Below are 24,326 nucleotides of genomic sequence, written 5' to 3' on the forward strand. Positions count from 1 at the left end.
ATTTTCACGATAGAAGCCATTGCAGCTGCTTTGGAAGGAGAAACTTCAAGAAGCAATAAGTTGCTAGGATCTTAGAAACCGATCTTATATTCATCTTTAAAGGTATCTTTTGTACTTTACTGACTTTTTCTATGTGTATCATCAGCTTTTACATGTTGTTATCTGACCGACTGAGTTGTCAGTCAGACAGCAAAATTTGTCAAAATAATTGACCAGAAGGATATAGTCACATGCTCCCCAAAGAAACAACCAAAATAATTCTGAAATGTGTTTATCTTATTGTTCACTGGTCCTGCTTACTGTATATGTGCTACATAATATGACAATAGGTTTGAGTGTGGGATGTCGCCTTTGCTTATTAATCCATGCATTTTTGCTTGCAATTCAAAGACAGGCAAGGAATTACTTGTTAAATCAAGACTTTAATTATAGGCATTAAGGAATTACACATCACAGTAATTTGGTGAATAGGAAAACGAATTGCAAATATTTACATCTAAAATTCACGTCACATATTCTGACATGCTAACATGATATATACAATAAAACCCTATTTTTACCAATGTGCCCTTGCTGGTCCCCTTATAATATCAATAAGGGGCAATTCTGTAATAAAAGAATGGAGTTGAATTAATCTCTTAAGAGTACAATTGAACCTAACCATGGGTCTGGCAAAAGGTTGTTTACCATTATAATCAAGTGCTTTTGTTTAACCCTCTACCCATCCCTACCCCAGCCCATAAAACCAATTTGCTTTTAAGAATTTTCCCTTGGCGCTCATGAAGATTGGCTGAAAATCATTCTATCATGCTGGCCAGCCATCTTTTGACAAAGCAACAAGCTAGGCAGAGGCTGGCTCTGAATATATCTCTCCAGTTCCTACCATGTTTTCCCAAACCAGATTCATGTGGTAAATGTTTGCAGTTGCTAACTTTTTGGCCCAAGCCAATCACAGCCCTGGGTGTGCAGTAAAGAGCCAAAAATGACAATGTTAGTGCTACAGAAAAACCTTTTTACACAACAGTTCAACCCCTTCGTCCTTCTCCTTCTGCCCTTTCCTTAAAATTCATAAGTACACAGCATTCAAAAGGGAAGGTCTGTACAAGGAGCAAGATTATTTGGGCATTGACATGGTCCAATAGAGACAGACACAATTTGGAAAGGGGAGAAACAGCTTCACATCACTGTGCGATAATGCTGACAAGTCTTAAATCAGAGCAACCCATGGTTACAACAGGCAGTTTAAACTCCATCATTTCAAACATTGCTGCTGTACAGAAAAACGGGACGTTAAATTACAAGGCTCACAAAAATACATCTGGCATGCTTTAGTTACAGGACACACTCCAGGGTTTGTGTACTGCGAAGAAAGCACTGCAATAGCTTGGTAAATATTAAATAAGAACATTGCCTTTTAAGAGACATGTTACTGTTATACATCAAATGTAATTTTTACTTTACAAATTCTTTTCACACTTCATTTTCTTTTTCACACAATCCCCAGTGGAACTCGATTTATGAACAGAAATTAAGGTTGAACAAAAAATGAATTGATTTTGTATTTTTGAGATTAGATTTCTCATCTTGCAAAACATCCCAGTGGAAACATTGAGCAAATGTTTGAAGGTGCCGACCACATACCGTATATAAATGCTAGCAGGTGAGCCCATCTCTCCTGTAGCATTGAAGATCAAGATGAATGTGTCTGATAGTTCACTACTTTAGTAGCCCTTTCAAATTTTCCCTGACCATCACATGTCTCCAATTGAAATCCCAGTATTGGGTAATGGTTGGCATATGTTTGAAAATTTCACTGCCCACTTTTTTTTAACTCCCTTACACCATGGGAAGAATAGCACAGTAGCAGCATAAAGACTGGCCCATCATCAGAATACAGAATAGTGTTTTTGAACTAGAATTTTATACTTCAGGCCACTCAGGAGTAGGTGTTCAGCAAGTTCTCTTCCCCACCCCCAACAACTATCAATTGAGAGTAAGTTGGACATGAGAATACTGAATGATGTATGTACAGATACAGTAACTTTTCAATTCTTTTCACCTTTTGTAACAAATTTTTAGCTTTTTTTAAATCAATACCTATATAATCCCTTTCTGAACAACGTTTAGCACGTCTCTTGCTTTATTTACAGTTTTCTCTCAATAGCACACTTTGATCTACATTATCTTACACTTCTGCTACAACATTAAACCATCAGCTCAATTGTTAATAAACACTGTAAAACACCTTCAGAACCTTCCTCTAATTCTTTTACTCATAGATAAACTGTCAAAAACTTGCATTAGCACAGTGATCATTTAAAATACGAGTTATGTATAGCTCCATAACTGTTGTAAGGATTCTTTTACATTGCACTGCATCTTCAGGTATATGAAATCCATGAGGCCAGACACACCCTGAGCTCCTACATAAGCCAGATGGTATAGACCATGTTACACAATTGATATGGAAAGTATCATTTGTGTTTAAAATGGCAGTAAGCACAAATTACCCCAGTGAAAACTGCAGATGGTTCTCTACAGGTAAAGAGCAAATAAACATTGAGCTAGTGGAAACTGGAGTGATTAATGGCAAACTTTTTACATTCACTCCTGAAGCTGTACCAGCCATATAATTTTTAAAAAAATTCTTTCATAGGGTGTGGGTGGTGCTGGCTAGTTTGGCATTTATTGCCCATCCTACTTGCCATTGAGAAAGTGGTGATAAACTGCAGTCCTTGTGAGAAAGGTTCAGAATGCAATTGGCAAGGAGTTCAAGGTCATTGATCCTGAGAGTATGGAAGAATAGCAGTGTAGTTCCAAATCAGGATGTTATGGTTAGGATGAGATCTTGAGGGTGGTAGTACTCCCATGCATCTGTTGCCCTTGTCCCTCCAGGTGCCAGATGTCACACAGGTTTGAGAAGGTGCTGTTAAAATAGCCTTGTTGAGTGGCTTCAGTGCATCTTGTCGATGGAACACACTGCTGACATTGTGTTGGTAGTGGAGCGAATAGAAATTGGAGGTGGTGGATGTGATGTCAGTCAGACAGGCTGCTTTGTTCTGACTGATGTCAAGCTTCTTGAGTATTGCTGGAGCTGCACTCATCCAGGTAAGTGAAGAATGTTCCATCACACTCCTTATTTGTGCTTTGTAGATGATGGAAACCTCTCGGGAGTCTAAAGGTGAGTTACCCGCTGTAGGATACCTGGCCTCTGAACTGCTTTTGCAGCCACAATTTTTGGCTAGTTCAGTTTAGTTTATGGTCAGTGGTAACCCCCAGATAGAGAGATTCAATGATGGTAATGCAATTGAATTGTAAAGGAATGATGGTTAGATTTTCTCTTGTCGGAGATGGCACTTGTCTAATGTAAATGTTAATTGCTACTTTGTTGGCCTAGGAGTGGATGCTGTCAGATCTTTCTGCGCATAGTATTCTAGTTCCTATGGAATAGTAAATGTCCCAGGTTCTGACATTAGTCACTGATAAAGCTGCTGTATATCGATGGTTAGGCTGAGACTACACTGAGAAACAAACTCCTGTAGTGATGTTTTGGGATTTAGAGGTTGGCCCATAATAACCACAGTCATTTCCTTTGTGTTAGGTATGATTCCAATCAATGGAGAGTTTTCCCACTGACTCCAGTTTTGTTAAAAGCTTCTTAATGCCACACATAATTAAGTGCTGCCTTTATGTTAAGGGCAGTCTCTTTTCTTTTTAGTTCACCTGTTTTGTTCATGTTTGGACCAAGACTGTAATGAAGTCAGGAAGTGAATGGACCTGGCAAAATCCAGACTGACTTTCAGTGAGCAAGTCATTTCTTACAGTTGTCACTTCAAAAATGAATACAAGGTTGGTAGGTTAAATGCCGCTATTGACATTTTAAAATCACCCTAATCCGTTCCACCAGAATTTAGCTGAGACCAGTCCAAAGAAGAACCCAAAAATTAAACAATGGTCAACGTTTTCATTTTGTGAATTAACTGGACCCATATTATTAATAAAGATTTAACCTGAAGTTTTTCAGCACAAAAATCTTAAGCCTAAAGAAAATTCAATGCTGACTTTAGATGTATCCTACCTGAACAGAGGAGGGGCTATTGCATGCTACTTCAGTATCGGATGTACATTCCTGACATTTAGTTTAACTTCTCTCTGATGTATGATACTCAGGATGTATGATACTTCAGTGACATTTTAACCTATGATTCTTAGTAAATGTGAAAAGTCAGTGGAAGACCTGGTAAGGAGGTATATCAAATGCTTTGACCAGAATATCGAGAAAGGAAAAAAAGAGGAGAGACATGATTTTAATGAAATGACTAATATTCTTATTTGATAAGGGTTCACAACTATCTCAATCATCAGATGCCTCATTCATTCTATACTTTGCGAATAATCAAAGTGAAGTGTGTGATTGCAACAGGAAGTTTTGCACCTGAAGGGTTGAGGCCTTTTCAGAACAGTGCACCATACGGGGACCTCCAACTGCAAATGCAATCAGAGAGCAGCTAGGCCGTAAATAAACAGGCCTTCCTTCTCACTGAAACAAAGTATTAGTCCAAAGCAAATAGTTTCTGAAAGAAATGTAATCCGTTTACAATAAACAGAGGTGGCTGACACCCGTAGGATGAACCAGTGAACACCTTAATTTTGAGCCCTTTTTGTGGCCTAGTCTTGATTGATGCCATGTTCCCATGGCACCTTGGCTTGCTCTTCCTTGCCACTGTGACCAGACTGAGAGAGTTTGCGCATGAAAGCCTTTGGCCTGCTCTCTTCTTCAGGTGTTTCTTCATTGTCTTTGTATGTTGGTCTGGGATAATATGGTTTGGGGGGCAAAGCTGGTATCTCTGTGGACTCCTTTAGAATGACTCCAGTGGGAGCAGAGTGGCTACGGCATGGGTGAGCTTTCACTGATTCAATGACATCTGGTTCAGATAGGCTGTACCTTACTGGTATGTAAGGGGCTTCTCCATCCTCCTCTGGGTTCCAGGTCTGACTGGAATCTGTTGTGTCTGTACGTGGTGGCTCCGTTGACTGACCAAAGTTGCTTTCACTCAGAGAGGACACCCCGCTGCTTGCGCTGCCAGACAGAGTAGAGTTACTGCCATCAAGACCTGAGTGGGGGCTTGTAGGTGATGCAGGAATTGGGTGTAGCGAAGACTGTGATTATGTGTGCGTGTGGGAGAAGGAAGGGAGAAAAGGAGGAAAAAAGTTAGTATTCACAGTTCTTTCTGTTACAGTTAAGGCTCTTATCTTTTGTTTAGGTGGAACATTCTAGCCAGGTGATTGTCCCATTGCTAGTTGTCAGTGACAAAATGAAATCAGAGCAATGACATTGAATGTCAGTACTGTTTAACTGACTAGAAAATATTTATAGTCAAATCTGCTGTAACAATTTGCTGTGGGATCACTGGGTAGCAATCGGGAAGACTATGTCAAGGCTGATTTTCCCTTTCCTTCATGTCTTGTGTTAAGGGTAACTGTACTGGTGCTATCGTTCCTCTAACTGAGATCAGCTACTTCAACACCACCAAAAATGAAACCGTCTCGACTAGATAATTAAAAGACACAAAGGATTTTAATGTTTACCACTGACCAGTCAAATGACTTAGAACAACTGCCAGAGAAGCAGGAAGTTATCTTAATGCCCTGGCCACTTCATATCCCTCAACAAATATGACTACATAGATACAGGTCATTATCATGTTCTTTGTGAAGTTACTATGGCTGTGTAATGTTTACCTACATTATGATAGTGGTTGCAGTTCAAAATACTTTGGGGTGTCTTGGCTTTCTAAAGCCACAATATAAATACAAGACTGAATCCGGGAAATAAAGCTCTATCTTGTCTGTTAATTCTTTAGTTTAATTCTTTTATTTATCAATTTATAAGAAAACAGTGTCTCATATTAACACCATCTGCAAGCAGTGCAAGGAGAGAAGTTCTTCAGATCTTTAAACATAAAAATTGAAGCGCAAAATGAGAAATAGAGGCTAGTGGCCCCGTTCCTCCTCAAACCCACCCCTCTCCAACTCATGTGGGCCCTCTCTCGCAACAATTCTCGTCACTGGCCTTTGACTCTGCTTGCTGAATGAACTGAGGGCATTGTTGCTATGTTCTGCAGATGATAGAAAGAAAGGTGGAGGGGAGAGTTAAGGTGTAAGACCATAAGATATAGGAGTGGAAGTAAGGCCATTCGGCCCATCAAGTCCACTCCGCCATTTAAATCATGGCTGATGGGCATTTCACCTCCACTTCCCTGCTCTCTCCCCATAGCCCTTAATTCCTTGCGAGATCAAGAATTTATCAATCTCTGCCTTGAAAACATTTAGCATCCCGGCCTCCACTGCACTCCATGGCAATGAATTCCACAGGCCCACCACTCTCTGGCTGAAGAAATGTCTCCTCATTTCCATTCTAAATTTACCCTCTCTAATTCTGAGGCTGAGCCCACGGGTCCTAGTCTCCCTGCCTAACGGAAACAACTTCCCAGCGTCCACCCTTTCTAAGCCATGCATTATCTTATAAGTTTCTATTAGATGTCCCCTCAACCTTCTAAACTGTAATGAATACAATCCCAGGATCCTCAGCCATTCATTGTACGTTAAACCTATCATTCCAGGGATCATCTGCGTGAATCTCCGCTGGACTCGCTCCAGTGTCAATATGTCCTTCCTGAGGAGTAGGGCCCAAAATTGGACACAGTATTTTAAATGGGGCCTAACTGGAGCGTTATAAAGTCTCAGAAGCACATCACTGCTTTTATATTCCAACCCACTTGAGATAAATGACAACATTACATTCGCCTTCTTAATCACGGACTCTACCTGCAAGTTAACCTTTAGAGAATCCTGGACTAACACTCCTAGATCCCTTTGTACTTTGGCTTTATGAATTTTCTCACCATTTAGAAAATAGTCCATGCCTGTATTCTTTTATCCAAAGTGCAGGACCTCGCATTTGTTCACATTGAATTTCATCAGCCATTTCCTGGACCACTCCTAAACTGTCTAAACCTTTCTGCAGCCTCCCCACCACCTCAGTACTACTTGCCTCTCCATCTATCTCCATATCATCGTCAAACTTCACCAGAATTCCCCAGTCCCTTCATCCAGATCATTAATATATAGTGAACAGCTGTGGCCCCAACACTGAACCCTGTGGAACACCACTTGTCACCGGTTGCCATTCTGAAAAAGAGCCTTTTATCAGACAGCCAATCCTTAATCCAAGCCAGTAGCTTACCTCGAATACCATGGGCCCTCACCTTACTCAGCAGCCTCCCGTGAGGCACCTCATCCAAGGCCTTTTGGAAGTCTAGATAGATAACATCCACTGGGGTTCCCTAGTCTAACCTACTTGTTACCTCTTCAAAGAATTCTAACAAGTTTGTTAGGCATGACCTCCCCTTACTAAATTCATGCTGACTTGTTCTAATCCGACCCTGTACTTCCAAGAATTAAGAAATCTCATCCTTAACGATGGATTCTAGAATTTTACCAATAACTGAAGTTAGGCTAATTGGCCTATAATTTTCCATCATTTGTCTTGATCCTTTCTTAAACAAGGGAGTTACAACAGCGATTTTCCAATTATCTGAGACTTTCCCTGACTCCAGTGACTTTTGAAAGATCACAACCAAAGCCTCCGCTATTTCCTCAGCCACCTCCCTTAGAACTCTAGGATGTAGCCCATTGGGGCGAGGAGATTTGTCAATTTTTAGACCCTTTAGCTTTTCTAGCACTTTATCTTTTGTAATGCCTACCATACTCAACTCTGCCCCCTGACTCTCCTTAATTGCTGGGATACTACTCATGTCTTCCACTGTGAAGACTGATACAAAGTATTTATTAAGTTCTTCAGCTATTTCCTTATCTCCCATCACTAGCCTTCCAGCATCGATTTGGAGCGGTAGCAGGGAGGCTGCAGAAGGACTTGGATAGGCTAGAGGTGTGAGCAGAAATGTACTGCTTAGACTGCTTAAAATTCTGGTCAGACTGAATTTAGAATATTGAGAGTGGTTTTGGGCCCTAAATCTAAAGAAAGATATGGTGGCATTTGAGTGGGAAGTGATTTACAAGAATGATCCCAGGCATGAAGGCCTTATCAGATGAGTGGTTGACGATTCTGGGTCTGTATTAATAGAGTTTAGAAGGATGAGGGCGGGGGGTGGATCTGATTGAAACTCTCAGAATAATCAGAGGTCTGGATGGAGTGGATGCCGAGAAGATGTTTCCACTAGGAGAGACTAGGACGTGAGGGCAGAGCCTCAGGAATAACCGTTTAGAACTGAGATGAGGAATTTCTTCAGCCAGAGGATGGTGAATCTGTAGAACACATTGCTGTAGAGGGCTGTGGACGCCAAATTATTGAGTGCATTTGAGATTAATAGGTTCTTGATTGGTAAACTGATCAAGGGTTATGGAGATGACAGGAGAATGGAGTTGAGAAACATATCGGCCATGATTGAATGACAGACCAGACTTGATGGGTTGAATCGCCTAATTTTGCACCCATATCTTATGGTCTCATGGCTGTGGCTGGGCCTTTGTCTCCCTGATGTCCATCCTCATTATGGCATCACTGTCTCTGTATGTGATGAAGTCATCAGTGCAAGCGCAGATATTTCTGACAGCCTGTCCTGTTGCAGCCAGCTGATAAAACCATAAGAAATAGGAACAGACTAGGCCATTTGGCCCTTAAGCTTGTTCTACTATTCAGTACGATCATGTCCACATTCCTGCACTTGCCCTGTAACCTTTGATTCCTCCTACTGATCAAGAGTGTATCTATCTCTGCCTTAAATATACAAACTCTGCTCCTACAACTCTCTGTGGCAAGGTGTTCCAAAGAATTGCAACCTTCTAATATGTTAAATTCCTCTTTATCTCAACCTTAAATTGGTGCCCCTTTATTTTGAACAATGTCCTGTGGTCCTTGACTCTCCCACGAGGGAAACATTCCCTCAGCATTTAACCTGCCAAGCCCCTTAAGAATCCTATGTGTTTCAATGAGATCACCTCATTTTTCTAAACTCCAGTGAGTAGAGTCCTAATCTGTTTAGTGTATTCCCAGAACACAATTCCTCCATACCAGGGATCATATCCTAGTGAACCTTCTCTGAACCACCTTGAATGAAATTATATTTTCCCATAAATAAGCCGACCAAAACTGTTCACAGCACTGCAGATGTGGTCTCACCAGCAGCACTTTGTACAATCGCAGTAAGGCTTGTTGTCTCTTTCAAATGAAAATCTTTGCATTTTCCCACATTATACTCCATTTGTCAACTTTTTGCCCACTTACTTAACCTATCAATATCTCCCTGTAGACTGTTTGTACTCGTCTCACAACCTGCCTTGCTACCTATTTCTGTGTTGTCAGCAGATTTGGCTGCAGTTCATTCATTTCCTTCCTCAAGTCATTAATATATATTGTAATTGTGGTCTAAGCAGTGATCCCATTAGAACCGCACTGCTAATGGAACGCCAATTTGTAAAAGAACCTCTTACCCCCCCTTCTGGAAGTCCAAATACACATATCTACTGATTCCCCTCTATCCTCTCTGGTTGAGACTTTCCTGAAAAACTGTAATAAATTAGTCAGGCATGATTTCCCTTTCATGAATCCACGCTAGCTCTGCTTGATTAGATTATGATTTTACAAATATTCTGCTGCGGCTTCTTTAATAATTGATTCCAATATTTTTCCAACAATAGATGTTAGGCTACGTCAAGGGCTGTGTCTGTACATGTGCTGTGGCCGTTTTGGTATTATGGATAATCACTCCATTACCTTAATTAGATTTCAGTACCACAGCTAAAGCTCACAAATGCTTCCATGAAAAGATCAATTCATTGTTGAACAAATGTTTCTCTTTTTTTGGAGGTGCCCAAGTTAACATTGACCAATTGTACAATACTTACTTTGCGTAGGGTTCGTGCAGGCAAGGCAGGTGGTATATCACTGATCTGATGAAGGAAGGGATCAAAATTCATAGTAAAATGACCTATGTAAACAAAGAGAAGATTTAATGCATATCAAACTATCAGCTATATCATTACAATTAACGTTAATTATTTCCATCATTACCATCTTCACCATCACCAGAAAAAATTTACCAACATCATAACCTGGAATCTTCAAATTTTACATCATGAGAGGAAGTTCTGTCCATTGACTTGACAGCAACTCCCAAACAGCTACCCTGTTAATCTATTCCTGTGTTTTCTTCCCTTTTCAAATATTTATTCATTTTCCCTCAAAATTAACAGTCTCTTCTGCTTCCCCAGCCCCCATTGTTTGCAATTTGGTGACCTAACAATAAAATTTTTTCCCAAACTTCCCCCTCCCTTGTTCCAATCTCCTCTCATAAAAACCTCAAATTCCTGGTGCCGTCATTAATAATTCTGTTTTGTATTTGTACGTTCCATGTTTTGGCTGCTTTCCTATATCAGAGTACTGAAGACACAACGCCATATCCTACTTAGTGTTACTTTTATGTTTCTGCCTTCTAAAAACTTGTAAAAAATTAAATTATCGATTCTTTTCCCCTTTTAAAAGATTTCTTTGCTCTTTTCTGTTTTTAAAATTTTAACAATTCAGTATAATCTTCTTTCTTTTCCTTCCAGAATGTTTCCTCTAAGTGGTTTCTTATATCTGACATCTATTTACCCAATTTGCCTGCTTAAAGAAACAAAAACAAAAGTTGCTGGAAGAACTCAGCAGGTCTGGCGGCATCTGTGAAGAAAATATCAGAGTTAATTTATCGGGTCCGCTGACTCTTCCTCAGAACTGCTGCTTTCAGAAGCTGTTCTGCTCAGGGTTAACCATGATGCCTACTTTGATATTGACCGAAAGTATTAATTTTACACCTCTTCTGCAAATGCAGGAAATGCCAGTAGAAAATGGTAGAAAGCAGCAGACTAGGGAGCATTTATGGAAGAAGAAAACAAAAGTTGGATATTTTGTGTTTGGTGATCTGCTTAGTGTTTCTTGCATTTTCTGTTTCTGTTTATTTTAGAACAGTCACATGTAGCGAAGGCAACTTTCTCAAAAATCATCAATATTGGATCATCATCATCACTGACAAAATTACATTTAGGGGCGGCATGGTGGCTCAGTGGTTAGCCTCACAGCGCCAGGGACCCGGGCTCAATTCCCGCCTCGGGTGACTGTGTGTGTGGAGTTTGCACATGCACATTCTCCCCGTGTCTGCGTGGGTTTCCTCCAGGTGCTCCAGTTTCCTCCCACAGTCCAAAGATGTGCAGGCTAGGCGGATTGGCCATGCTAAATTGCCCGTAGTGTTCAGGGGTTTGTGGATTATAGGGGGATGGGTCTGGGTGGGATGCTTCAAGGGGTGGTGTGGACTTGTTGGGCCGAAGGGCCTGTTTCCACACTGTAGGGAATCTAATCATAACTGTACAGGTTACCTTACAGCATCTCACATACAAACCCCAAATAGTAAAATCTCATTGGATAACTGACAATCCTCTTCCATTGTCATGACCACAAATCATAACCCTGAATCATCTATGGATATATCAAAGTTTAATTCTGACATGATTTTTAAAAGAGGACTGACATAGCCAACAGGACTGCATATTTAAATTAAGTGGTAGTCTAAAGATGAGTTCTGGAATCTCACACCCATACCGAGTCAGGGAAATTTTAAACTAAAAGACTAAAAAGGTGATGAGAGGAGAGTGGACCTACATGAGAAATGCAGCAATGGCAGAAGTAAAAAATTGGTGTCAGAGAGCCCTTTCACCTTGTTTGTTCCTGTAAGTGCTAAAGTGTGATATTACAGGTAAACAGGTAAGTGATTGGTGATTTCTTCTACCGTGCCTTTCCATTGGTCACTTTGTTTCAGTAAGAAGATGTTATTATATCTGGAGTGTACAGGCAAGAAACATAAAATATTTAACAATGAAATTAATTAATTGGATAGAATAGAGGTGGCTGGCAGGAAATGTGTTACAGCTCTAGTGAATCTGGAGCTGGTGAATGCCAGTGTGATTCACAGTGACCGCAATTGTAGCTAGTGCTGGTTGCTTAAGGAACTTCAGCTCATAGCTGATGAGCTGGAATCTGCACTGTGAACTGTGTGACGCATCAGTGTGACACATTTCCTGCCAGCCACCTCTATTCTATCCAATTAATTAATTTCATTGTTAAATATTTTATGTTTCTTGTCTGTACTCTCCAGATATAATATATTGTACATTGTTTCCAGGAGTCAGTCATGCCCTTTAGATGAATTGCACCAAACTCGGTCTGTGGTCAGGGACATAAAGGAATTAGCTCTGGAGAAGTCTCAGCCAATCTCTTGCCTAATAGGTGCAAAGTTCTTTATTCCAATATTGACGAGGTTACAAAATATAGGGAGGATGAGCAAACTGACCAGAGCATTATTCAAGAGGGGGGAAAGGAAAGAAAAATGGAGTAGTTACAGGAAATAGCATAGTTAGAGGAAATAGATGCTGTTGTCTGTAGCAAAGGTAGAAAGATCTGAAGGCTTTGTTGCCACACTGGTACCAAGGTTCAAGACATCTCTTTTGGGCTGGAAAGGAACAAGATAGTAGCGGAGGAATGCTGATGTCATGGTACTAATGACCTAGGCAGCACTCAGAAAGAGGTTCTGCAAAGGGATTATCAGCAGTTTGGGACTAAATTAAAATGTAAAATACAAGGTAATAATCTCCAGACTAATACCCAAATCACATGCAAATTGGCATAGGTTAGATAAGTTTAGAGGGGTAAATATGTAGGAGCAATGGATTCTGATTCATGGGGCACTAGCAGCTGTACTGGGGAAAGGAACAGCTGTTCCTTTGGCATGGGCTTCATTTGAACCATTCTTGATAAGTGTCCTGGCGAATCATGACTAAGATTACAGAGAAGGTTTCTTTTTAAAATTCCTTCATGGAATGTGAGTCTCAGTGACTAGGCTGGTATTTATTGCTCCTCCCTAATTACCCAGAGGGCAGTTAAGAGTCAAACACATTACTGTGGACCTGAAGTCACAAGTAGGTCAGAATAGGTAAAAATGCCAGTTACTTTCTCTAGAGAACATTAGTGAACCAGGTGGCTTTTCCCAGCAATTGACAGTGGTTTCACTGTGATCGTTAGAACTCAATTTCCGATTTTTACTGAATTCAGATTCTACCATCTGCAGTGCTGGGATTCAAACCTATTATTACTTAGGTTCATTGTTAAATCAAAAAGAAACAAGAAAACATAAGTGGACAATACTGAAAAGGCATATAACAATCAAAATTTGACAACGGTAGAAAGTAAGTACAGAAGAGTGCAGCAGAAAATAGGAGAGTAATAATGATAAGAATTCAAAGCTTAAGGTTCTTTATCTGAATGCACACATTTGTAACAATAAATGATCTGACAACATACATATGGATATGATTTGATGGATATTATGAGGATGTGGTTACCTTATGTGAAAACCCTGCAAGCCCCATGGGGAATCACGAAGTAATTTCCTCATGGAGATTGAGTATGAGTTTCCATGGTACAGGCAATGGCCTGCCTAGCTGGAACCCATCACCTGACCCTTCAGTGGCACAGTCCCAACCCTCAGACCAGTAGACCCAGGTTCAAATCCCACCTGCTCCAGAGATGTGAACATCTCTGAACAGTTTAATCAAGAGGTGTATTGGTAGTGTCCCTGCCCTGGACCAGGGAGACCTGGATTAAAGTCCCGCCTGCTCCAGAGGTGTGTATTAAGGATTGATTAGAAAATAGGTTAATAATAAAAAATGTTGCAGTGGTAGAGTCCCTGAGTCAGGACACCCAAGTTCAAGCCCCATCTACTCCAGAGGTATGTAATAACATCACTGAACAGGTTGATGAGAAAAATAGGTTAATAAAGAAAAAAAAGTTAATAAAAACAATAAGAAAATCATTGATAATTTTAGTAATGGGACAGGTCGCTTATTTCTGGGTATAAAAGAAATAAAAGGCTTTTATATACAGCGCTTTATTTCCCCTCCAAATCCACTTTGATTTAGTCAGAAAGCAGGACCAATAGACCAGTTTACTCAACAGTTGTTGGGAAAATACTAGAGTCCATATTAATGAGATTAATAGGAGATCATTTTAATCTATTCATTAAGATCATGCTTTCATGTTTGACAAATTTGCTAGGGCATTTTGAGGATATAACAAGCAGAGTTGATAAAAGAAGTCGGTAAATGTAGTATAACAGGATTTTCAGAAGGCTTTCAACAATGTGACACACAAATGTTACTGGATAAGATAGGTGCTAATATTATTGGGGTAATAGCATGAATTGAGGGTTGGTTAATAGTCAATAGCAGAGAGATAGGATTAATCAGTCTTATTCAGGTTGGAAAGACATAATGGATAGTGTGCCAAGGGCCTCATTTTTTAAACTGTCTATATGAATGACTTGAATGGAGCAGAGTATAATGTATTCAAATTTGAGGTGAGGGTACATTATGAGGATATAAGGAATCTGCAAGGAAATATAGATAGAGTGAATTAGAGGGCATAAACCTAGCAGATCGAGTTTAATGTAAAGTGTGAGGTCATGCACTTTGGTAAGAAGAATCAAAAGGCAAACTATTACTTATGTGGAGAAAGACTCCGAAAAAGTGCAGCACAGTGGGATCTGGCAGTGTGATGGAATATATTGAAAACAACCAATGCTAGAGATCACAGCGGGTCAGAAAGCATCCATGGAGAGACAGCTAGCTAACATTTTAGTCTAGATGACTTTTCATCAGATTAAGTATAGATGAGACAGCATTTCTGCTATAGTTTTGTGGGGTGTGGTGTGTGGGTGTAGGTGTGGGTATGTAATCAAATATGTGGGGAGGGTCTGTTTCCATGCTGTATGACTGTACATCCTAGTTGACTGCAGCTCCAACAACACTCAAGAAGCTTGACACCATTCAGGACAGAGCAGTATACTCGATTGGCATCAGATCCACAAGCATCTAGTCCATCCACCACTAACACTCAGTAGCAGCAATGTGTACCATTTATGGATGCACTGCAGAAATTCACCAAGGATCCTTCAATAGTGTCTTCCAAAAACCAGTGAACTTGTTATAAGATTAGTGTCAGCAGGGATATCGTAAGGTTACTAATGCCAATGATGGATATCTGATTGGGGGTTGATTTAGCGGTTAGCATAATGTACACCACAGCCAGAAAAGGACAGCCCAGAGAAACTGAGAAGACTAAAGAAAGCTAGCAGCAACTGGCAGGGAAGACAGGAACCAAAACAAGTTCAGAAGCTATACCAGGGACAGCAAAACCCATAACGGTTTGAGTGACCAAAGAGGGGTCAATTGTCTTAAACTTGCAGTATGTGACAAAGACGCTGGGAACTGAGAGCAATTCAGAACCATACTTGTAAGTTTTAAGATAACCCAGGAATGGTCATTATATTTAATGAGATGAAGTCAGGCCAGAAACTTCAGAAAGGTTCAGGAAAAAATTAAAAGAGTGAGAGATAGGCGAATAGCTATAAAAGAAGGCCACGAAGGGGAAAGGAAGGTAACATAACAGGCTAACACCTCAACCGCATCATGGTTACTTTTTTTTAAAGACGCTAGATAAATTGCCAGATAGGGCCCGAAGAAAGTGAAGATAGTGGAAGAGGTGCATGGTAGTATCCTTCTTAATTTTCTTTTGAGCTGCATGGGTCTTTGCGGTCCACGTGCAGCAGTGACATCTAGAAGCTAAGGGTAGCTTAGAAGGAGTGTCTTTGCATTATCTGGACTAGGATCAAACAAATCCGTGTGATAACCCCCATGTTACTCACTGTAGAAATGTGGTTGACTCTTAACTGCCCTTTGGACAATTAAGGATGGGAAATAAATATTGGCCATGCCAGCAACATCTGCATGCCAAGGACAACATTGCATATTCCACCCAATCATAAATGTCAACCAGTCGTTCAAAATAGTAATAGCCAGTACTGCCTATGGTCAGGTTCAGCATATTTGATAGAAAAATTAGAGGACAGTCGAGGAGAATTTCTTTCTCTCCTTCGGGTAATGCGTATGGTAAAAGTCAGAAAAAAACTTGGATATGCACTTGAAGTGCTGTTACCTACATGACTATTGACCAAGAGCTGAAAAGTGGAATTAGGCTGGATCACCTGCACAGATGTGATGGCTTGACATCCCACTGGGCCTGAATTTTCTGTGTTTCTACCTAAGTAACGAGCAAGTTGTAGTAATATTGTTTCCCTAACCATCACTTATATTACAGCTAATATTGAGCTAACTTTCCACTACCAGGCCATTCCAACAGAGGGGTGTGGATTTCTACTTACCAGGTGGCAATGATCGAGGTGGTACTGGGGGTGCCATAATCGTGCCCACATGTGCTGTGAGGAATGGTATTGTGTCCCTGGTTCCACTGTCTAAACTCCAACTACTGGGAGCTGCTGGCACCGCTGAAACACAGTGAAACCAACATCAGTCAACATGTACCTAAAGTAAAGTTTGGTGCAGAAAAATGAAAGATAATGCGCAGTGGAAATAAAAAAAACTAGGAACCACATATTCCTGATGGATGGGAAAATACTTGCTGAGGTAGACACTGAAAGAGAGCTAGGAGTCAGCTGGCACGTCTTTTAACTATGTTTAACTGTGATGCACAACAAACAAAGCTGACAGGACCCTGAGATACACAACCCAATTCACTGTGATAATGACCTTCCCATTCCCTGGGAACATCCTGGTTTGATCGAGTTGCACCTACTTGGTACAACAAGCATCATTTCACAATTAGCCACAATGAATGAGGAGAAGCAACTTGAGTTCTTCAATGCAGATAGATATGATAATGAATCAGAGGCAGGAAATAAACATGAAGCACAACTCTGAAAATATATTCTCCAATGGAAAAGTGAATATGTTCTTTGAGTAAATGAGATAACAAAGTGTGGAGCTGGATGAACACAGCAGGCCGAGCGACATCTTAGAAGCACAAAAGCTGACATTTCGGGCCTAGACCCTTCATCAGAACATCAGATCTTCTTTGAGTATATATATCATATGCACCAGATGTATTTACATAGGAAGTTGATGAAAATCTCGATGAATGACAAGAATAATTAAAATCAAAGTAATAAAGCAACATCAGAGCAAAACAGTAAAGACAGCAGTATCTGTGTCCACTGCAATAAAAAGGTCCTCTGGCAGTCTTCAGCAGCAGAATGATTAAGTTCCCAATTTCCTGTAATTCTTGATTACAAAGGTCCCGATTTATGAATGGTTGACTTACGAACACCTCATACGTTGTGCAATCCTATACAGGGATGTAATTTCAAAGATCCAACATACAAATGCTTCCTATACTTAGGAACACCTATTTTATATTGTCTGGCATTGTGTTCCAACTTGCAAGTGGACTTGACAATGGAATCTATTCGTAACCTGGGGACTGGGCAGATTGTTGTAGAAGGAAGTAGGTTGAGCCTGATTTTGTTCACATTCACATAACATCTAAGCACAGGCATTTTTCAATGGTCCTGGTTTTTGAATAGTGTTCAGGAACAGAAACTTCTGTTCATGTTCCCTTTAACCCAGAACGCCCAGGTCAAATCAGTAACCTTTCTGAGATCCGCCATAAATGCTCAGTATCACACTAGGCAGTGCAATTAGGCATAGAGTTTTCATTAAATGGTAATTTTTAAGTAACTGAAAAATGCTCAAGATTTCCTTCCCTTTTCAAAATTTTAGATAAAAACCACAATCTCTTTTACTACACTCTACAATATGAGCCTAGATGGTTATATTCTATAGTAAGTGGATAAATTGGCATTAGAATTGAAATTAATTTTACTTATTGTCTCAAACAATAATGCCTGAGACTCAGCTGTGTTGTTTGAGATAGTGCTGAGCACAGGTCTGGAGTATTATGATGATGGGGAGGTAAAATTGAAATAATCAGGCGTCCTGATGTGTTTTTTCAACTACAGATGGCTGAGATCAATAAACCTTTGAGGTGAGGTATCATCCACTATGTGTGAAAGGGGAAAGATTTCACTCTGAGAAGGTCATATTGTTGTTTGGATATATGGAAGCAGAGAGATGGGCAGAGGGAGGGAGAGAGAGAGAGACAGACTGAGAGAGGGAGGGAGGCAGAGAGACAGAAAGATCAGTGAGATAATAGTAATAAAATCACTAGACTAGTAATCTAGAAACCCAGGAGAACATGCTGCAGTCATAGCTTTGAATCCCACCATGCCAAACAGTGAAATTTGAATTCAATAAACAAAAAAATCTAAAATTGACAAGCTAGACTAATAATGACCATGTAATTGTTGTCAATTGTGGCAAAAAACATCTAGTTCACTAATATCGTTCAGGAAAGGAAATCTGATGTCCTACATATGCGTCCAGACCCATATCAACTTGGCTCCTTCTTAAATGCCCTCTGGGCAATTAGGGATGGGTAATAAATGCTGGCCTAGCCAAAGACACCCACATGAATGATTAAAAAAACTAGGATGCGATGGAAAAATTGGAAATGTGGATATAGTGAAAAGTTGTAAATCATTTTAAAATATAAGGGAATAGTGTGTTTGGAAAGATCAGATAAGATGATGTTGCAACCATTTATACGGGAAAACAGGAAAATAATAAAACAGGATAACCCTATGTAGTGAGTTACAAAAATAACTAGCTAGATCAGACTAGTCATAACTAATTTAAAAAAAAATCTACAACATGAAAATATCTAGGCGAATGCTAGGTATTTGGTAAATAAGTATAGGCCACCATAACAAGGATGGCAATTATGTGTTAATGAAAAGACTGTAAGAACAGAGAAGTTATTATAATGGGAGATTTCAATTAACCCAATATAAATAGACAGAGTTGGTACGCACCTTTGCTTTGTGGCCAAGAATGTAAATGAAGCCACAGACAGTGTCATTGGCGATTCATAAATTTATAAATGATTTGTTATTCACTCATAAATGATCCAGCCAATGGAAATCAAAGTATCAATGAGATATGGTACAAAGTTTAACATGACCCTGGACCCAATTACTGCAAAGACCAGGAACTAGATCTATAACTTAAAAAGGAGCTAAACTCAAAAAACTGACAAATGATTTAAAACAAGTGGTTTGGAGGAAAATGTCCAATAACATGAAAAAAATTCACATGAAATTTCTTTAAAAATATAATGTTCAACATGGAAAAGAGGTACATATATGATTTAACCAAGGTCAAACAAAGTAGTGATAAGTGGATCAAAAAGCAAATTAAAAGGGAAATAAAGAGAAAAAAAATGCTCTGCAAATTCTATAGGGAGAAAAGACAAAGGGCTCATCACGATGAATGTAGGATCATGAAGTGAAAAGTTAATGGGTGATCACAAATTGCAAGGATAGAATATGTTGCCATAGTTTTACCAGACCATAGGGCTGCTTTCTCAGAGATGAGTGGTGATGATTTAACCAAAATGGCCAGCACACCTCAGGTGAGGGGAGATGTTGAGAAAGGGAATCTAAAACTCACACTGTTGGCATCACACTCACAAACCAACTGTCCAGCCAACTGAGTTAACCGACTCCGCAAAAGAGAAGATTGTCAAACTGCACAGATAGGGGAGGGAATAGATAATCTAACCGTGGTGGTGGGGAAACCATTGGAAGCAATTCTGAGGGACAGAATTAATCTGAATTTGGAAAGACAGGAATTAATCATGAACAGTAAGTATGGTTTTGTGAGAAGGTATATCTGACCAACCTGACCTTTTCAAAGAGGCAACCATGTGTGTAAATGAGGACAATGCTTTTTTTTAAACATAATCTCCTCGGACTTCAGTAAGGCTTTTGTTAAGGTCTCACATGGGATCCTGGAAATTTTGGAAAATTGATCCACAGTTGACTGCATAGCAGGAAGCAAAGGGTGATGGTTTAGGGGTGTTTTTTTCAACTTGAAGTCTGTGTCCATTGGGGGTCCCATAGGGTTCAGTGTTCGGATTTGCTGCTTGTGGTTTACATAGAGGATTAAACCCAGAATGTAGGAGATTGATCGCTAATTTCACAGATGGCGGAAAAGTTGGTGGGATGATAAATAGTGAGGAGGAGAGCCTACAATTACAAGATGACGTGACTGGTCAGATGGCTAGTCTGTGGCAAATGGAATTCAATATGGATTAATATGAGATGATGCATTTGGGCAGGATAGACAAGGCAAGGGAATATAGGATGAACAGTAGGAGCCTGCGAAGCATCAAGGATTAGAGGGACCTTGTGTGCATGTGCGCTGGTTCCCTATGGTATAAGGCCTAGTGACTAACATAGTTAAGAAAGCACATGGCATAGAGTTTTAGAGCAGAGAAGGTATGTTGGAACTGATGGAGTTACAGAATCTTCATTATAGGAGGGATGTGATAGCACTGGAGAGGGTGGCATCATTGTGGCACTGGAGGAGGCCCAGGATGGAAATGTTGTCCTAGGAGTAGGAGGGGAAGCTGAAGTGGTTTGTGACTGGGAGGTGTTGTTGTTTGTCACGAACCATGTATAGGTGCTCCACAAAACGATCTCCAAGCCTCTGCTTGATTTCCCCAATGCCCAGGAGGCCACATCGGGAACAGCGGATACAATAGGCCACATGAGTGGATGCGCAGGTGAACATCTGTTTAATGTGGAAGGTTTTCTTAGGACCTGGGATGGAGGTGAGTGGGGAGGTTTGGGGCAAGTGTAGCACCTCCTGCAGTGCAGGGAAAAGTGCTAGGGTGTGGGGCTAATGGGGAATGTGGAGTGGACGAGGAAGTCACGGAGAGAATGGTTTCTCTGGAAGGCAGATAAGGGAGGGGAGGGAAATATATTCTTGTTAGTGGGGTCAGATTGCAGGTGGCGGAAGTGGCAGAGACTGATGCATTGAATCCAGAGGCCCATCAACCTCCAGATTCAACACATCATTCTCCACCACCTGCAATACACAATGATGCCACCTGAAGGCTGAGGAACAGCAACTCATATTGCGCCTGGGAACCTGTAGTCCAATGGTCTCAATGTGGACTTCACAAGTTTCAACTCTCCCCACCCCCAACCTCATCCCAAGACCAACCAAGCTCGTTGACCTGTCCATCTCTTCTCCCACCTATCCACTCCTTCCACCCCCTCTTCCTATCTACTAGCCTCATCCCCGCCTCCATGACCTGTCTGTCATCCCTCCCACCTACCGGGCCCTCCCTCCTCTCTGCCCAACCCCCATCCCAAGTCCTTACCTACACTCAACCTGTATTGGCTTCATCCCCGCCTCCTTGACCTGTCTGTCTTTGCTCCAACCATCAGCTCCTCTATCCACCTTCTAACATCGCCTCCCCCGTCTCTATTTATTTCAGAGCCCCCTTCCCCTCCCCCATTTCTGAAGAAGGGTCCAGACCTGAAATGTCACCTTTCCTGCTCCTCTGATGCTCCTAGCCTGCTGTGTTCATCCAGCTCTACACCTTGTTATCTCAGACTCCAACATCGGCAGTTCCTACTATCTCTGGACCGAAGGGTCTGTTTCCATGCTGTCCAACTCTATGACTTTAAGCCCCTTTCCACACTGGAGCCAAAACAGATGTACTGTCTGCACAATTCAGCAATGTCTCCCTACAGATTCCACTCCACATCATCAAGGAAAATCAGGCATGTTTTTCCCAAGTGATGGCAATAGGAGGTCCTCTCACCTGACTATGTCAACCTGGATGGAGATCTCAAAGGACCTTAGCAACTGTGGGATCCGCTGAGGAACAAGTACACGAAAAGGCTCAATGATCTTCAATTTGCCTGTGCAAGTGGCACAATGATGTGTGTTGTCGATTAAGTGACTTATCTGCTAAACATCTGTGCAAATCTGCACATAGGCTAGATGGGTGAGCGTGTGATCAGCTTCAGGACTGCATGGCACTTGAAGTAAAAGAGTGTGATAGTTTAGGTTGAGTCAGCAACTGGATGCACACTAACACATGACAGGCTATATGTGTGATGTGGATATATGTAGACAAGAGGGTTAAGTTGGCATTTATCAAGTCACTAAATCTCTAGTTACTACAGGACAAGCAGATGTTTGACCTGAAGGAAAGGGTGAAGGTGGCTAAAATAGTGTCGAGACTCAAATTCTTCACCTTTTCTGATCAAGACTGTAGGAGAACACAGGGCCTGAGCCATGACCAATTGTGGTGCTGAAGTGGCAAGACATCAGGATATGTTAAGTATTAATTCAACCTGATGCTGCCATAGTGGGCGTTCAAAACCATGTAAAGAATTGTGCCTCTGGACTCTGGAATCTTATCTTCATGTGCTTCTTTTCGTTCTCTTTTACAGGTTTCTGCAAACTCCACATAAATCCTCAGCCATCCCAGGTGACCTTTGGGGATGATGAAATCAGTGACCTCGAGGATGCACTGTCACCTGCCTCGCCATCCTACCTGGAGAATCTGTTCACTGGCATTGTCTGTGTGAAGAAATTTGCTCAGACACCCTAGACCCTAAATGGACAATATTTATAATCAGGGCCACATTCTTATGAGCATATTTAGATATGCCCTACTAACTAAGGGAGTCTGTGAAAGCCAGATCTTGGATATTTAGAGGACTTTTAGAGAACAGCTTTTTCCAGAGCCCATGCTGATGTCATGGCCATAATAAGTCTGTAGAAAATGAAGCAGAACTTTGGGGAACATATGGCAGGGATGCCAAAGGCAATGCATTGCTTTGTCGTCCGTGAAGTAGCCTATTTATCCACGAGTTCCTCTTTCACAGTCACGAGGTCAAAATCTTTGAGTTGCCTCCCAAAGAGCATTTTGGGTCTACCTACAGCATGATCACAGTGGTTCAAGAAAACAGCTCACCACCACCTTCTCAAAGTCAACCAGGAACGGGCAGCAAATACTGGCTAGCCAGCAACACCCATGACCCATGAATGAATAAGAAATCTTATGCAGTTTAGTACACAGTTCCTTCCATTGAGAGATTGATGACCATGATGAACAGCAAGTCAAGCAATTAATCCTTATTTGCAATAAACTGCATTTCATCATTCTAGCCATGGGGACCAACTGGCATTGCCTCGGTGAGATGGGGTTGAGGCACCTAGATCTCCCTCCAATTATATCTTCTCCTGAGGAAGATATCATTGCATAACCAGATGGAGGAGAAATAAAAGCTAACAGCCCGAAAGGCTTCTCATGGTGCTCACAGGATGAATGGTCTTTTCTTATTTCCACCTGGCATCAACACTATTGCCTCTGGTAGGCATGGCTGAGGAGGTTGCTCTGCATTTGTGCAGGACATCCCCAGGAGGTCGGAAACCTCAAGGCTCCAGATCTCAGAGGACACACAGCATCCTGCCTTCACCTGAGCTGCTGTTGTTGGGGGTCACACCAAGACGTAGTGCTAGGAAAAGAAAACTTAAACTTTTATGAGAGCACATGGTAGCATGGGGTGATTTAAGAAAATGTAAATATCATTTGTGCATTTTTTAAAAAAAGTTGGGACTTGCTTAGTCACAGACCGAACTATACTAGCAGGCCTACACAACTATGCTCAGGACATTACATAATTACCTTACTTTAGAAAATGATTAACTGAGGGAAAACCTACTTGTATTGGCTGAGATCACATCTAGATCGAATAAATAGGAGTCAAAGTTTGGTTGGAAAAATAATAGTTGAGCAATGAGTTGCCTTAAAAAAAAGGTATTTCAAGCATATTGTCTTAAAACAGAAAGGCAGTTAAAAAAACAAAATCAGAACCTTAGGGATGATAGATAGAAACTAAGGAAAAGAAGAAAAAGTGTTATTATGACTGATATCAAGTAGAAAATGTAATTGAAGATCAAGCTAAATATAGAAATTTCAGAGGGGAGGTGAGGAAAACGCAAATAAGAGAATCAATAAGAGAAAATTTGAAAAGAGGTTGGCGACCAATCTAAAACGGAATAACAATGTCTTCTATAGGCTTCAAAACAGTAAAACAGTGGTAAAAGGAGGAGTAGGGACAATTAGGGCGCAGTAAGGGGATTAAGAGGGTAGAGGACATATCTGAGATTCTAAATGAATATTTTGTATCTGTCTTTACCAAGGAAGAAAATGCTACCCCAGCCAGTGAGAAAGAGCAGGTAATTCAGACACCAGAAGAATGGAGAAGAGTCATATCAGAGTCAAAATGCTTTTATTTTCTCCACAGATGCTGTGTTTTTTCAGCATTTTCTATGTTTCAGATTTCCAGCATCCACAGTAATTTACTAGAAGGGCTTAAAATTGATAAGAAAGAGATAATAGACTGTACTTGAATCTGATCAAGACCAAATGACTA

General features: G+C 40.8%; 1 protein-coding gene across 6 annotated transcripts in view; it reads right to left on the minus strand.

Annotated features, from left to right (window-relative positions):
- Positions 1-438: 438 nt before the first annotated feature.
- The window catches only part of dock3 (dedicator of cytokinesis 3), a 1,242,443-nt gene continuing 1,218,555 nt past the window's right edge, over positions 439-24,326 (minus strand). For 5 of the 6 annotated variants that reach the window (XM_059649508.1, XM_059649506.1, XM_059649505.1 and 2 more), the window contains 3 exons: positions 16,329-16,451; positions 9,928-10,010; positions 439-5,160 (listed from right to left, as the gene is read on the minus strand). In XM_059649508.1, coding sequence (XP_059505491.1) covers positions 4,669-5,160; positions 9,928-10,010; positions 16,329-16,451 — 698 coding nt within the window. In that variant the 3' untranslated portion in view covers positions 439-4,668. The remainder of the gene's footprint in view (positions 5,161-9,927; positions 10,011-16,328; positions 16,452-24,326) is intronic. The other variant, XM_059649507.1, reaches the window with a different exon arrangement.

The sequence above is a fragment of the Stegostoma tigrinum genome, chromosome 11 (assembly GCF_030684315.1).
Source record: "Stegostoma tigrinum isolate sSteTig4 chromosome 11, sSteTig4.hap1, whole genome shotgun sequence".
Lineage (NCBI taxonomy): Eukaryota > Metazoa > Chordata > Chondrichthyes > Orectolobiformes > Stegostomatidae > Stegostoma > Stegostoma tigrinum.